Below are 14,020 nucleotides of genomic sequence, written 5' to 3'. Positions count from 1 at the left end.
AAGACGATCGCCGTTTCGGTAAACTCGTCGTCGTTTTACCGACTCGAGTAACGCGTACACCAGTTTCTCTTACGTAATCGTGTTCGCGCGAAGGATAAAAATCGTGGTTTGGAACGCGGGTCGTAGCTACCGTACGCGCGAGCATCGTTACGTCCGCGCTTAAAAGGCGAATAGCAAAGACAATATTGCACGAGACATCGCGGCAGAAGCCAGGGTGAAAAGGGCATCTGCCAGTCACAACATGCCAAACACTGGCGATAAATTCGAATCGTTTGCGTCGCATCGCTTCTACGTATTGACGTATTTGAAATCGATTTGCGTGGAAGCGGAGTGACTTGGCGGCGTGTTTCGATCGATCGGATGGAACGCGACCCGACAGCCTCGTATCTCGTTCCCTTGAACGAATTTTTAGATTCGTGCAGTTGCTGTTGTAACGGCTGCGGTCACGCTACGGGCGGCGTGTCGAACGAGAAACGTGGGCCGACGGGTCGCGTCGCGACTCGCCACGGTAGTTGGGTGTTATCGTCGATCGTCATCCGAGCCTTTTTTCGTCTACGAGCGATAAAACGGTAGCAGAGTGGATGCGAGTGGATTTGGCGGACGAAGCACGCGGCGATCTGGCCCTAATTCAGCACAGCCACCGCTGTTACGGAGCGCGCAGGGTTGGGGAAACGGGATGGAGAAAAATAGGCGCGCGCGAACATGCGAACGCTGTCGCGTTCGGTGGGAGGGAGAGATAAAAGAAAGAAAATAGTCGAAACGAAAGAAGGAAAAGAAGGGAAAGAAGGGAAAGAAGGGAAAGAAGGGAAAGAAGAGAAAGAAGAGAAAGGAGGGAAAGAAGGAAACGCGCGATAGGCGCGATAGGTTCGGGTATGTAAAACGCGGGGCAAGACAGTGGATGTTTTTCGATGGTCTGTGCACGGATTCAAAGAATATCCCAAGTTTGGCGGCGAACGAGGGTCATCGCCGCTACGAGGAGGTTATCGATGAATCGAAGAAAGGTGGGGAGATTTTTGTACGTCGTCGTGATCGTTCCGCGGAAACGTGGAAGTAAAGCTCAGTAAAGCGTGGAAAACGCGTCGAAAATCAACGGAACGCAGCGTCTCGCGTCGGAAAGAAAGGTCGGTGGTGCTGGTTGCTCTGGTTGTTGGGGTTCGTCGTTCAACGAGGGAAAGGGTGCTGCGCGACTTTGAAATTGGACGCGGTAGAAAAGGCTAGACGGAATCGAGAGCGGGACGCTGGCTTGGCTTGAAAGCGCGAGCGCGCCAACTTCGAATCGAGGAGAAACGATCGAAAGAACGCGACGAAGTTGGCACCATGGGTGAGAAGAGTATAGCGTGGGCGATTCGAAGAAGCTTGAACGGAGGATCGCGAAGACGGCGAGCTAGATTGGTATACGGATTCGCCGCGTTGATCAGCCTCGCGACGTTCGTTCTGGTTTGGTGCACGAGCGTGTTTCGCGACGCGATTCTCTCGAATCTCGAGCTACGGAACGGTACGCCGACGTTTCTGATGTGGCAACGGCCGCCGGTCGGCCTTCGGGTCAACGTTTACGTTTTCAATTATACGAACGTGCACGAGTTCGAGAGCGGAAACGCGAGCAAGCTGAAGGTGCAAGAGGTTGGCCCGTTCGTCTATCGAGAGAAATTCAGCCGAGCGAACGTCCGCCTCGACGAGAATCGAACGGTCACGTATCAGGAGGAGAGGAGCTTCCAATGGATCGCCGGGAAATCGGAAAGTCAGAAGGTGATCGTACCGAACGTGTTGCTCATGTCGACGCTCGCGTATTCCCGAGATCTCAACTACCTGCTGCAAATCGGCTTCACGATGCTTCTGGCTGGCTTGAAGCTACGCGCCAAACCGTTTCTCGAATTGCCGGTCGGCGAATTCTTTTGGGGCTACGAGGACGAACTGTTCGAAATGGGCAAACGGTTTCTACCGTCGCGAAAGTTCCTACCCCACGATAAATTTGGAATCCTGGCGTTCGTACGTATATATATTTGCGTTTACGCGGCACAGCCGCTGTTCGATACGCTGCTGTTTGTCGTCTATGCGTGATGTATCCGCGGCGTGTTGCAGAGAAACGGCTTGAACGCGGATCGCATCACGATGCACACGGGAATCGACGATCTTCGGAATCTCGGGCTGATCCAGCGAATCAACGGACGCGAAAGTCGTCGAGTGTGGGAAGACGAGAAATGCGACCGAATCTACGGTACCGACGGCAGCATGTTTCCACCGGACTGGATCGAGCAGCCGAACGCCACGCTTTACGTCTACGCGAAAGAGTTTTGCAGGCAATTGCCGTTTCGTTACGAGCGTCGCAGCTTCTCCAACGGTATTCCCACTTTAAGGTGAGTTCTTATCCCTCGTATCCGCGTTTGCACGCGGCCCGCTGTTCCATCAGCTTGCTTCCTGGTCGAACGAAAAACCCTCGCTTACCACCGATCCGAAAGCAGAGGTGTCGTCGCTCTAAACGCTTCATCGGTCGAATAATCATCATAGGTACAAATTACCGAGCAACGTTTTTACGTCGAGCCGCAGCAAAGACTCGTGCTTTTGCCCGAAGGAATCGTACGATTCGATCACCAGAATATGCCCACCGGCTGGAACGTTGAACGTTTCCGCTTGCAACTCCGGATCACCGTTGATCGTCTCCTTTCCCCATTTCTACTCGGGCGACGAGTCCTTGTTCCAGAAGATCGAAGGACTGACGCCACGAGAGGAACATCACGGTAGCTACGTGGATCTGCATTCGGTAGGTATTTCGATCTGCGACGCCACGCGCGTCCTTACCGAACGTCTACGTGGAAACTCGTTTTCCGGCTCACGCGACCGTATTCGTTTCAGCGTTTGGGCGTTACAGTGGCTACCAGAATGAGATTTCAGCTGAATCTGGAAGTACGAAAAGCGGTTGGCATGCCGTTCTCGGGAAATCTCGAAGACGGCTCGATCCTGCCCTTGATCTGGATCGACACCAGAATGGACGATCTGCCGGAATCGATTCGCCAGATCTTTTATCGCAGTCACTACCTGGTGAACGCCATCGAGGCCGGACTTCAGTGGTGCAGCCTGGTCGGTGTCGTCATCTCGTTCGGTGCTTTTCTCGCCGCTTTGAAGAGAGAGGACGAATCGAACGGCGCGAAACCGGTCGTCGATCGAACCGAACTCGATCGGCTTTGACGATTTGGCTACCTACCTTGTCCGCGTTCGGCTGATACATACCACCGATCCCTTGTCTTGGCGCCAACCTTCGGCCCCGACTAATTCGCGTCAGTTCAAATAAAGATCGATCGCGCGATCGCGCGATCGTCGCTACAATCCAATCGTTATCCTCGGTCTACTCCCATACTCTCCCCGCGATCGTATCGTAACGACTGTACGCGTTTGTCCTCGCGCGTTATTCGATTAGCCAAGGAAAATCGCTTCGAAAAGACAAACAAAGGCCTGTTGCAGCCGCGAGTACCACGCGCCTTTCGCTTCGTCGCCTCTCCGCGTTTCGGCGCACCGATAACCTAGGTCGCATCCAACGACAACTTCGAAGAAACCAGATAAACGTTTTCGTCGTCTTTCCCGCCTCCTTCGATCGCCAACGTTCGTGCGAACGTTTGACCATCTATCGCAACATCTGCCGCAGCTTTCGCGACAGTATCGACCGACTTTTATCCGCGAAATCAACCGATAAACAAATACTTGTCGCACGCGGTTTTATTGTAAATTTCCACGACGTCGTTCGAAATCGTCTCCAATCGATCCGATTTCAAAACTATTTGGCTACTTTATTTTTCTGTCTTCCTCCACCTCCTCCTTCTCCTCCTCCTCCCCCTCCTCCTCCAATTTCTTCCCCTTCTTCTGCTTTCCCTCTCTCTTTCTCTACCTCCTCCTCCCACACCTCCTCTCCACCCCCCCTTTGCCGTATCGTAAAAAACTAAATTCATCTAGAAATCTAACCGTAGTCTATCTCGAGTAACGTGTTTACAACGAAATACAAATAAACGAAGGTAAATGAATAACAATTAGATCTCGACGGCAACCAGGTGCGTCAAAGTCCGAGGACGACGACTTGGCTCGCGTCTGATCTCGCGCACTCGATCGAGTGTACGTTGGACGGAAGGATTTTCTCTTGTACGGTAACGAGAGACGAGAATATTTATCGATCGCTGACGCACACGGTCTTCGATAAATCGGCTATCGATGACGATGATTCGTCCGGACGATGGAGCTCGTTCCACGATAGAAATTCGTCCGTACTTTCTTCCTACTACTTTTACACCCCACCTCTATTCCTAATTCCCTTCTCCTCTTCGCACGCTCTCGTAATTGTTCTCCTCTCTTCTTGTACGCGCGTATGCATGCGCGCACACACGTACACGCACGCGACACGCAACACGCTGAAACTTCGACGCGTACTTCCGTCTCTTCCGCTTCGCTTTCCTACCTCGTTCGCTCGAATTCGCACGAATCTACAAAGACGCGAACGATTCGGTGGAAACCGAGGTATCGCTCGACGAGCGGAATATACGCGCGAACGAAGCGCGGAACGGCCGGCCGTCGTTATACTACCCGGCGAAAGTCCTCGTAAAAGGTAAACGTTATCGTTACGCGAAACAACGTGATTGCCCTCTCCCCTTTTCTCTAAGAGGGAATAAGAACGACGACAAGGACAACGACAACGATAACGACAACGACAACGACAACGACAACGTCAACGGCAACGACGACGACAACGACAGCGATTCAAGATCGAAACGATTCTTACGCAGCGATCCTAATTGTTTCTCTCTCTCTCTCTCTCTCTCTCTCTCTCTCTCTCTCTCTCTCTCGCTATATATATCTCTCTCTATACGTCTCTCGCTCTCTCGATCGTTGTATCCCTTGGAAAATTGCCAGGGTGAAAACATAACGCGTACACGCTCGAGATCGCAGGACGTAGAAACGGCCGACCGAGCAACCGGACGATCTACTTGGAACTCGATGAATTCTGGAAAGCCGGGTTCAGCTGACCGGTTTTGCCGGCGGTCGCGTTCGACGGCAACGGATTGGTAAGATGCAGCTTCTCTTGTCGTTTGGCGGCGCGCGCCAGACACAGGAGCGCTCCTATCAAAACGATCGCTCCTATCGCTGCCAGAGCTCCGGATACCGCTGCTCGTGCTATCGGTGGCACGTCCACGGCCATCTTCATCAGGCTTCGCATCTCTGCCGGAAGTTCGTCGATGCCCTGCGCAACGGAAGAATGCAGAATAACATCGTTAACGCGGCGCGATCGATTCCGGCCGGGTGGCCGTCGTGTCATTCGACCGAAAGCGTGATAATGTAGCGGCGATAAACCGTCGATAGAAGGACGCTATAGCTGCGACGAAGCGACGAGGATGAGCATGGGGGGGGAGGCGACAACCGCAACCGTGCGTACATACCGAATTATCGACACGAACGGTCATTCCATCGAAATGAATCACGCGTAGAGGCGTCGAACGACGCGACCGCGCGTACTCCTTCCATATTACCGTCACGAATATTTAGCCGCGCAACGAGTATCGGCATCATCGCTGCAGCCATTGTCACCGTCACCGTCGTCGCGGCTAATCGCTCCCCCATCGCAGCTCCTTCTCACGCGATCGATCCGTCCCGACCCATAGAAACAACGATTCGAATCATCGTGGCCGCGACGAAACGATCGAACGCGGTATGCGATCGATATACTCACGTCTTCGAACCACATGATCGGGAAAACGATATCCGGGAACGAGGCGACGTGTTTAATGTCCCGCACTTGCTTCACCGCCAGATTTATCTGAATTCTTGCTTTCGCTCTCAACGATGTGCCCATCATCGGTTGAACGTCGATGTAGAATTGATGCTTGTCCTCGACCGGCGGCGATATTCCGCTTACCGACTCTCGAAGCGACGGTTCCCCTGAAAATCGTCGTTCGTGAACGACATTTGTGAAAGTTAGTTTTGGGAAAAAAAAGGCCGATCGTGCACGGGCCGCGAGTTCTCAGCCGCGGTTCTTCGGCCGCGGCTCGCGAGACCTGCCCGATTTCATCAACCGCATTCAAAACCGTATTCAACGTACGTACCGCCGACGATTTCCCCGAGCGAGAAAAGTTCTCACGCGCGCTCCACCGGCCCCGCGCCGACCGAATTCGTCTGTGAATTCGTCCGTTTGCCAGAGCGAGAGGATTACGACGAGCCGGAGTGGAGGCAGTAGATACAACGAGATAACGGATGCGGACGTAACGAGCACGGATATACGTATGTTAACGCGAGTATCGTAGATCGGTCATCTTACCAAGGTAAAAATGCGGAAAACTGAGCAACACCGGCGAATCGTACTGGCAGAGCGAGACGTTGAAGGTTCCCTCGGGAGCGCAAGGTGGACCCGCTGGGCAGAAACATCGCTGTGTTTCCAATCTGTTCGGAGAAGCGAACGCGTCGTTCGCGGGCACGAACCTATACCCGGGTACTCCACCAGCTGTGGTCACCTCCTCCTGAAACGAATCGGGCAAACGACCACGTGCGAACGAGCGATTCGATGCTGGAAGAGGGGACGCCCCCCCCCCCTACTTTTACTGCTGCGACCACGCGTTACCTTAAACACCAGGGGCAATGCCCTGCAAAGATCCTTGTCGAACACTTTCAGCACCGTTTGCTTGGTGATGCGCGGCGGAAAGATGCTTCCGTCGCTACCAGCGACGCTGTCGCACTCCGCCGTGGTCCAGTGGCCCAGGTTGCCCTTTCCGTTCCACTTGTCCAGAATTCCGTATTTACCGATGTCCTCTTGGCCGGTGTAGATGGTGTACCAGTCGGGCGTTGTCCCGTTTTTCCCGTACAACAAACCGAATTGATCGTACGGCAACTTTTGATCCTTCGAAACCACGTCCTTGGCCAACTTGAGCAACGGGTCCTCGTAGCCCCAGAGTAGTTGACCGATCGAAACCTCGACGAACGGCTTTATGTTCAGTATGTCCATGATCGAGGCTATCGCCAGCCTCAAGAAACGCGCCGCATTCTTGGACTGGGTGGTGGCCGAAAGCATCGGTATGTTCGGCACCACGACCAAATCCTCTTCCGAGCCGACCGACAGTTCCTGCAAATATTCCTCCGATAAGATTCGTTTTTCACGCGGTGGTTATTCGTCGACGTGGTCGATCGCCAATACCGGCAATTCTCTCTTCCATCGAAAACGAACGGCGAAACCACGTTTTCGCGGTCCTGCTGGGATGTAGCGCTACGATTCCCCTTTCCTACGCGAACGCTACCGCGTGTACGCCGTCGACAAACGTATTGCGTTCGATCGTTCGCACTCGCTAGCGACCCATATTGTTATCGTTGGCCGCAAAAGTAACAATCCTGGGAAAGAAGGTGTAACGCGTGCGACGCACACCTCTCGGAGAGAATCGTGCCACGTCGACCGAACGCACCTCGTCGTTGCCGTACACCTTTGCTTTTAATTCGCGGAAGCGCGTTGCTCCGCTATTACGATCTTACTCAACTCGCGTTGATCGTTACCAACACATAGAGCGTTACGTCACACCGCGCGAACAAACTTACTCTCCGTAGCAGTCTCCTACGAAACGAGAAACTACCTTGCCCGCTCTCCGCTTTGCTCTCCCCTTACAACCCAGCCACCATTCAAACCTAATGTATCTTTTATCGCTCTCTCTCTTTCTCTCTCCCCTTCTCAGTCTCAGACTACCGAAACCTTTACTCTCTCTTACTTTTATCGTGGCGAGAAGGAACGCGATTAGGTATGGACAAAGATCGGCAGGCTCACCGGTACGAAAACAAACTCCTTCTTCATTTTGTACGACAACGTATCGTTATCGTTGAATTTTACGTCGACCTTTTCCCAGTGTTGCATGTACACGTACGGCCCGAGTTCCACCAATGCTGGTTTCTCGCCATCGTTTAAAAATTCATCGGCGTTCGTCACATTGTAAATGTAGACGCTCAATCGAGGTGACAACGGAGGTTCCCTCCACCAGTTGAACGTGCGGCCACCATCACGAAGGGCGATCTCTCTGTTCAGCAAAGCGTCGACCAATTTTGGAAAGACCGCAGCCAAAATCGCGGCAACGATGATCATCAATGCCCCGACAGCCACCGCTGCCCCTGCGATCAAAGTAGACGCGTTAGTCGCGCGTTGCGTATGCTCGAGGAAAAGGAAAGAAAGTTGGTCGGGTCGCGTCGCCTCGCAATCTCGGTCGTCCCCAGCCTCCCCTTCCCCTCCCACTATGCCCCGCTTCTCGTCGGAATCGTCGCGTTTCCATCTCGCTACACCGCTATTTTACCGTTTCTCGGCCAATTTCCGTATTCGCGTTCGCGTTCTCAGGACATAAATCATACGCGATCGGAGTTGCGACGAAAAATCGAAAGGCCAACGGTACCGATACCGACGCCTGCAGCGGCGCGATGTCGCGCCAACTTACCGCTCGCCATTCCGCGATCTCCGCGATTCGGACGATAATTTATTCGCACGGATCTAAACAGGAATGGAGAAACGAGTATCGCCGTAGATTCCACGGCAAATTTTTCATCGCGCTGAAACTAGTCGGGTTCGTTCGTCTCGTTCAAGAACTCGAAACGATTTTCGAAACGATTACGAAACGAGTCGATAGCGTAACGTTCCGATCGATCGATCGGTCGATGGTGCGCGTTAACGCACCGAGCCAACGTCGCGTCGATTAATTTTCCAATCACGTAACGCGAAAGACACAAGTGGTACGAGCGGTGACCTTCGAAACGAACGGTCCTACTTTTTCAATTTCCATACGGAGCGCAAAGTTTAGATCGCGTGGCTAACCTCGACCAACTCCACCGACCGATCGGAACTCGATCGATTCGTCGGCGTTCCGTCTGCGAGCAAAGAAACGGCGAGCCCGGCTCGTGAAACGGAACGAAAAGAAACGCACTGTCGAGAAGAAGCACGCATCGGACATGCGAGGCACGGCTTACCGAGTCGCGGACGTCACGCGTCCGACCTTACAAAATCCTTGGAGTCGTCGCGTGTAACATCGTGACCTCGCGATCGAACTTTCGAAAGATCGCCGCGACACGTTACGACGCTCGACGCAACAACTTTGCTTTGCTTACGCTCGTGTTCTACTTTTCGACGCGAAGCTCCTGCGATTTCAAAAGCCGACGCGCGCTCGCAGGTCGGAGCGAATCGTCCACCAACTTTGCACCGTACTCGTACGGCAAACGCTCGTGGCTCGTGCGCGTTTTCCACATCGACGACCTTGCGATGTTCGGCCTTCGTATTCAGCTACGATCGTGACGGACGATCGTCGATCGCCACCGGTTTTATCTAGGATAGCTCGAGGTCGAGATCGCGCGTAACGACGATCGAGATCGATAGGGCCGTAAGATCGGTCCGAAGCAGAATCGCTCGCTTATACGTACGCGACGCGCATCGTCTCGCTGTTAAACGTCGCTCGTAGCGACCCAGCGACGAAGGTCGCGGCCACCAACATCCGTTCGTCTAAGCGCGTGCAACGTTCGATCGCCTTCGTGGTACACGTACGCGTCGCGTTTTGTCGTTTGCCCGGTGGCCGAGCTCGATCGTACGACGTAACGCGGAACCGCCCGATCAGCCGAAATTGACAAATTGACGAATATCGTCGATGACATCGACGGGACCATCCGCGTCGGCGGAAAAAACGAGCTCGCGTTCCAGGTTCGCCCGTCACGAATCTTCTTGCGCAACTACCGATTCGCTAGCGGACAGACGCCACCGACGAGGAAAAATCACGTTCCGATCGAATGGACTACAAAAGAGAGAAAGCCACGTTTGCCCGTCCCGTCGTACAGCCTCGTAAAGCCTGGTAAAATCTCGTAAAACCGTACCGTTTCGCGATCCTGGAAACGCGAAACGACGCACGATTCTATCGCGCCAAGTCTAATCGTACGAGTTACGATCATCGGTGTCGCTTTTATTCGTGTTCGATTACTCTTTCATGGGAGACGGAGGAGGTGGAGGTTGCGCGCGAATTGCGCGTAGCACCAAAGAAATTGCACCTAGGTGAAAGCGCGATCACGCGAAGCGCCGGTCAACGAGTGTGCGTGCACCACGGTGCACGCGCACGCTCGACCGTTCGTTTACGCAACTGGCAAAATCGAGGCGAGAATGGAATTTCGTAGGTCGCGTTCCGCGAGAGCGGTTCACCTTCGGCGCGAGTAAACGGACCGAGTAAGTTGCCGCCACCAGTCCCCAACGAGCAACTTCTTTTCTCGATCCTTGCACCGCTCTCCTTTCCACCGATCGCTAACACGGAATACCGCGACGTCGCGACCTCCAAATTTTCCAATCGTCTCTCGCGACCTTACGATCTCGCCCGTCGAGCAAACCATTCTCGTCGACCATCGACCATCGACCATCGACCAACGACCAACGACCAACGACCAACCGCGTTATTCGACATCGATTAACCGCGTTCGCGTCCAACTCCTCGCTCTCTCCCTTGCCGCCAGAGTCGACGATATTAACTCGAAAGGAATGTAACGCGTTCGCTCAATCGACTAGTCGGTGTAATCGCGACACGTACGACTTGGAACGAGAGAGAGAGAGAGAGAGAGAGAGCTCGTAACTACCGCGTGCAACGCACGATTCTCCCTTTCCTCTGTCTTCGCCTTCGTTGCATTCCGTTCTATTCCTTTCCATACCATTCGATTCTCTCTCGCTCGTTCCAGTATCAAGGTATCGTGTCGCGTTACGTTCCATCGCGTGGAAATCGATCCGTCGGAGATCAACGAAACAAGCTCGACAGTGACAAGCTATGGAAACGACGCAGCCGTGTGATCGCGAATTTGTTCACAGACCGCTCAAACTGGTTGTTACGGCAAAAACCTCGCAACATCGAGTCGAGCATCGTGCGAGTATCATCCTCCTCGGAACGCACGTAACCCTCTTCGATTTTGAAATGCCGAACCTATATACCTACCTACGCGTACAAACCGGCAATTACTCGCGATTATATAAGCTCGTACGCTTCCTGCTCTTACTCGGAAGGTTTCACGCTCCACGGACGAAACCAACTACGATCGGTCTGATTCAACCTGAATTATCGTTCCGTCTTTGCGCCGGTTTTCCGTCGTCGTCGACGGATCGCCGAGACGTCGGAGAATTCCGTCGAAGGCACGGTAAATGGATATTGAACCAGAAAATTGCATAACTAGACGATGGACGTCAGAGACAAACCAAACGAGTTCCCGGAATCGTACGCGCGAACATAACGAGTTCCCTCTGCATCTTCCCCTCGACTTATTCGCCCCAACCCCACTCCCTCGATATTGCTTCTTTTCCGATACGAAAACGATACTCGCGAGCTCCGAGCGAGGAAACGCGGCTTTGCATCAATTGCTTCTTCGTCGCTCGACTTTTCTCGTATTTTACGCCGATTCTCGCCAACTTCCAATCTCTTTCTAACAAATCCTAGCTGTTCGTCGCTCGGTCGATATGCATAATACGTATCCGAACGAGAGTGAACCGCTGCACACGGCATTCGCGTTCGAAACTCCCGGTCTTCGAGTGAAAGTAAGCGAGACTCCGACTCGCGCTCACGCCCGGCGGATTTTCATCGTCGCGATCGATTTTCCTTCGAAATTTCGTTGAAAATCCTAACCTGAAACGATCCGATTCGATCCGATCCGATCCGATCCGATCCAGCTCGACCCGATCCGATTCGAGGTACGACACGACGAATACGGCGCAACGCACGGTGAATCATCGCGAGCTAAGCGTACGAGATGACACGTTCGCTAAATTGAATTAAAAACGCACCGAGCGCGATGCCTGTGTAGCGCCGGTAACAACGTCTTTAACCGTCTCGTTAACATTGGCCCCTCGTGGCCTATGAAACGACGGTGCGCGATCGAGCCGACTACATCGTAAAACGGACAAATCGTTTCTCCTCTAGTTTCGACTTTAGCCTGCTTTAAAACGTTACATCCTCGCGATTACTTACACCATCGCCTAAGGAATCCTCCTTGGAGTTTCGCGCAAATCCCACGATGTACTCTCATCTTGATCAACCGATTGTTCCCTCTTTCTCTCTCGATCTCTTCTTTCCTTTTTCCTTTCGTCTCGGTGCTATCCCTCGATTACCGTCTCTCTAACGATCAAACGCTCACTGCACGACTTTTTTATTTGCTTTTAATACAAGTTCTCTTCTTTTCTTCATGAGACGCGCCGCCGCGTTTCTTTTCGCGTCTTCGTTTTTCCCTTCTCGTTCGGATCTTCCTTTCTAGCTTCGTTCCTCGTACTCGTCCTCACCCCCGTCCTCGCCGTCGTCACTGTCGCTCCCGCTGTCGTCTTCGTCTTCGTCTTCGTCTTCGTCGTCGTTGTGGTTACGGTTGTCGTCGTCGACGTCCAAGCCTTTGACCGCGATGCTTCCTATACAAGAACGAGAGGAAAGGCGGCGGTGGTACGAAGAACGACGAGAAGGAGAAAGTCTATTCTCCTTTCCAAGCGACAAGTGTGCCACTGGCGGTGCGTCACGTCGCCAACGAACCAACGATACCGCTCCGTTGTACGGTGTTAGACGATCTACGCCAAATACGCGGTATAACGCGGCCAAACTACGATTCACCTCTCTCTCTCTCTCTCTCTCTCTCTCTCTAATCAGCCAGTTAACCCGCCTTTTTACACCGATACCCAGGATCACCGCACGACCAACGGTAAAACAACGATGATTTCTTCTTTGTACCACGACGGAACTGCTTTTATCCGCTCCTGATATACGTATGTTGAACGCGGGGGAGCGCGTGCGTGCGTTCGTGCGCGCGCGCGCGCGCTCGAAATCAAAACGACCGAACGCGGGCACGATTGAGCTTCGATCTTTCAAATTAATCGCGACCGACTTACGCTCGTGCGGTGATCGCGAATGAAACTAAAACTACGCAGGATCTCGAGGGAAATCGAGCGGAAATCTGTGTTACGTCGCTTGGCGAAACGTTCGCTGCGAGGTCAGCCGATACACTGCTCGACGGACAACCCAAAGAACGTTACTACTCTCTTACCGTTCCACTGGATCCTGAACGGCGAGCATGCGGTTCAGGTGAACGATTTATCATTGCCCCACTCCTTTTCCACTTCTCCGCTCTTCCTTCTTCGTTTCGTCTCCATTCATCCGCTCTTTCCTTCGTTTCTTCGTTCCGTTGTACTCTTCCTCGCGTCGCGCTGCCGCCATCACCTTTGCCTACCCGCCTCCCTCTCTCTCTCTCTCTCTCTCTCTCTCTCTCTCTGCCGCTGTTTCCACTTTTACATTATGCTTACATTCCCTCGCTCCTCCTACGTTTTCTTACCAGCTAATACCTCTACTTCTCGTTCGTCGCTCTTCCTACTCTTGTCTCGCCTCATCTCGTTTTCACGTTCTACATCGTGTCATCCATTTTCTCTCTCGTTTTGCCAGTTCACTTTTCGCCGCTGTTCCTCTACCCACCTATACCACTTACTTTTCCACCTCTATCTACTGGATCTACCTTGACGTACCGTCGTCACACCCCATCATACGCAATGCCGACCACTCGACCCTATCGACCCTTTCCCTTCTCTACGATCTTCCGTGTTTTCCTTGTTAGATCACCTTGTTTCCTTGCAATTTGCATTCTCTACTTCGCTCTTCCCCGACTTTTTGTCGCCTACGTCTTTTACTTTTCCATCAAGTTGTCGTGTTTGCATCGACTCGCGCGTCAAAACATACGCGTCATTTAGCATAGTAGAATAATCGTACAAACGGATGTAGTGGAAAGATCGCGGAAACGTTCATGAACGCATTAATCGCTTCTAATGCGAAAATGATACCGCTAAAAACGATAATTCGCGGAATTAATATACTTGATCGTACAATTCAATGGAAAAAACGTGTAAAATCTTGCTCTGTAATCTAAGCGATTACAAGCTGGCAATAGGGAGGAAGGATGAATAAGACGCGTGCAAGGGAACAGACGAAACGGAACGTTCATTGGTGCGAACTAGTACATAATTGCCATCGAATAATTGTGTAACGAACGTTCTGCCTCT

The 14,020-nt window shown here is 52.7% G+C and overlaps 2 protein-coding genes across 5 annotated transcripts; one reads left to right on the top strand and one right to left on the bottom strand.

Annotated features, from left to right (window-relative positions):
• Window positions 1-373: 373 nt before the first annotated feature.
• LOC126871214 (scavenger receptor class B member 1-like) lies at window positions 374-3,769 on the top strand. Its single transcript, XM_050629781.1, has 4 exons — window positions 374-1,986; window positions 2,080-2,354; window positions 2,506-2,758; window positions 2,851-3,769. The coding sequence occupies exons 1-4, from the start codon at window positions 1,318-1,320 to the stop codon at window positions 3,181-3,183; spliced, it is 1,530 nt and encodes a 509-aa protein (XP_050485738.1). The 5' UTR covers window positions 374-1,317; the 3' UTR covers window positions 3,184-3,769.
• On the bottom strand, window positions 3,691-14,018 carry LOC126871213 (scavenger receptor class B member 1). 4 transcript variants are annotated; one of them, XM_050629777.1, is made up of 7 exons: window positions 13,018-14,018; window positions 11,964-12,391; window positions 7,775-8,112; window positions 6,590-7,087; window positions 6,290-6,488; window positions 5,705-5,913; window positions 3,691-5,218 (listed from the first exon to the last, which is right to left on the bottom strand). In XM_050629777.1, exons 2-7 carry the CDS (start codon window positions 12,019-12,021, stop codon window positions 4,961-4,963), a joined length of 1,560 nt encoding a protein of 519 aa, XP_050485734.1. In that variant the 5' UTR covers window positions 12,022-12,391; window positions 13,018-14,018; the 3' UTR covers window positions 3,691-4,960. The 4 variants fall into 4 exon arrangements, with proteins under 4 accessions (XP_050485734.1, XP_050485735.1, XP_050485736.1 ...); XM_050629778.1 differs by lacking the exon at window positions 13,018-14,018 and adding an exon at window positions 12,863-13,011; XM_050629779.1 differs by lacking the exon at window positions 13,018-14,018 and adding an exon at window positions 12,937-13,011.
• Between the last annotated feature and the right edge of the window lie 2 nt (window positions 14,019-14,020).

The sequence above is a fragment of the Bombus huntii genome, chromosome 11 (genome assembly GCF_024542735.1).
Source record: "Bombus huntii isolate Logan2020A chromosome 11, iyBomHunt1.1, whole genome shotgun sequence".
NCBI classification, from domain to species: Eukaryota; Metazoa; Arthropoda; class Insecta; order Hymenoptera; family Apidae; genus Bombus; species Bombus huntii.
This window is presented reverse-complemented; position numbering and strand designations above follow the sequence as displayed.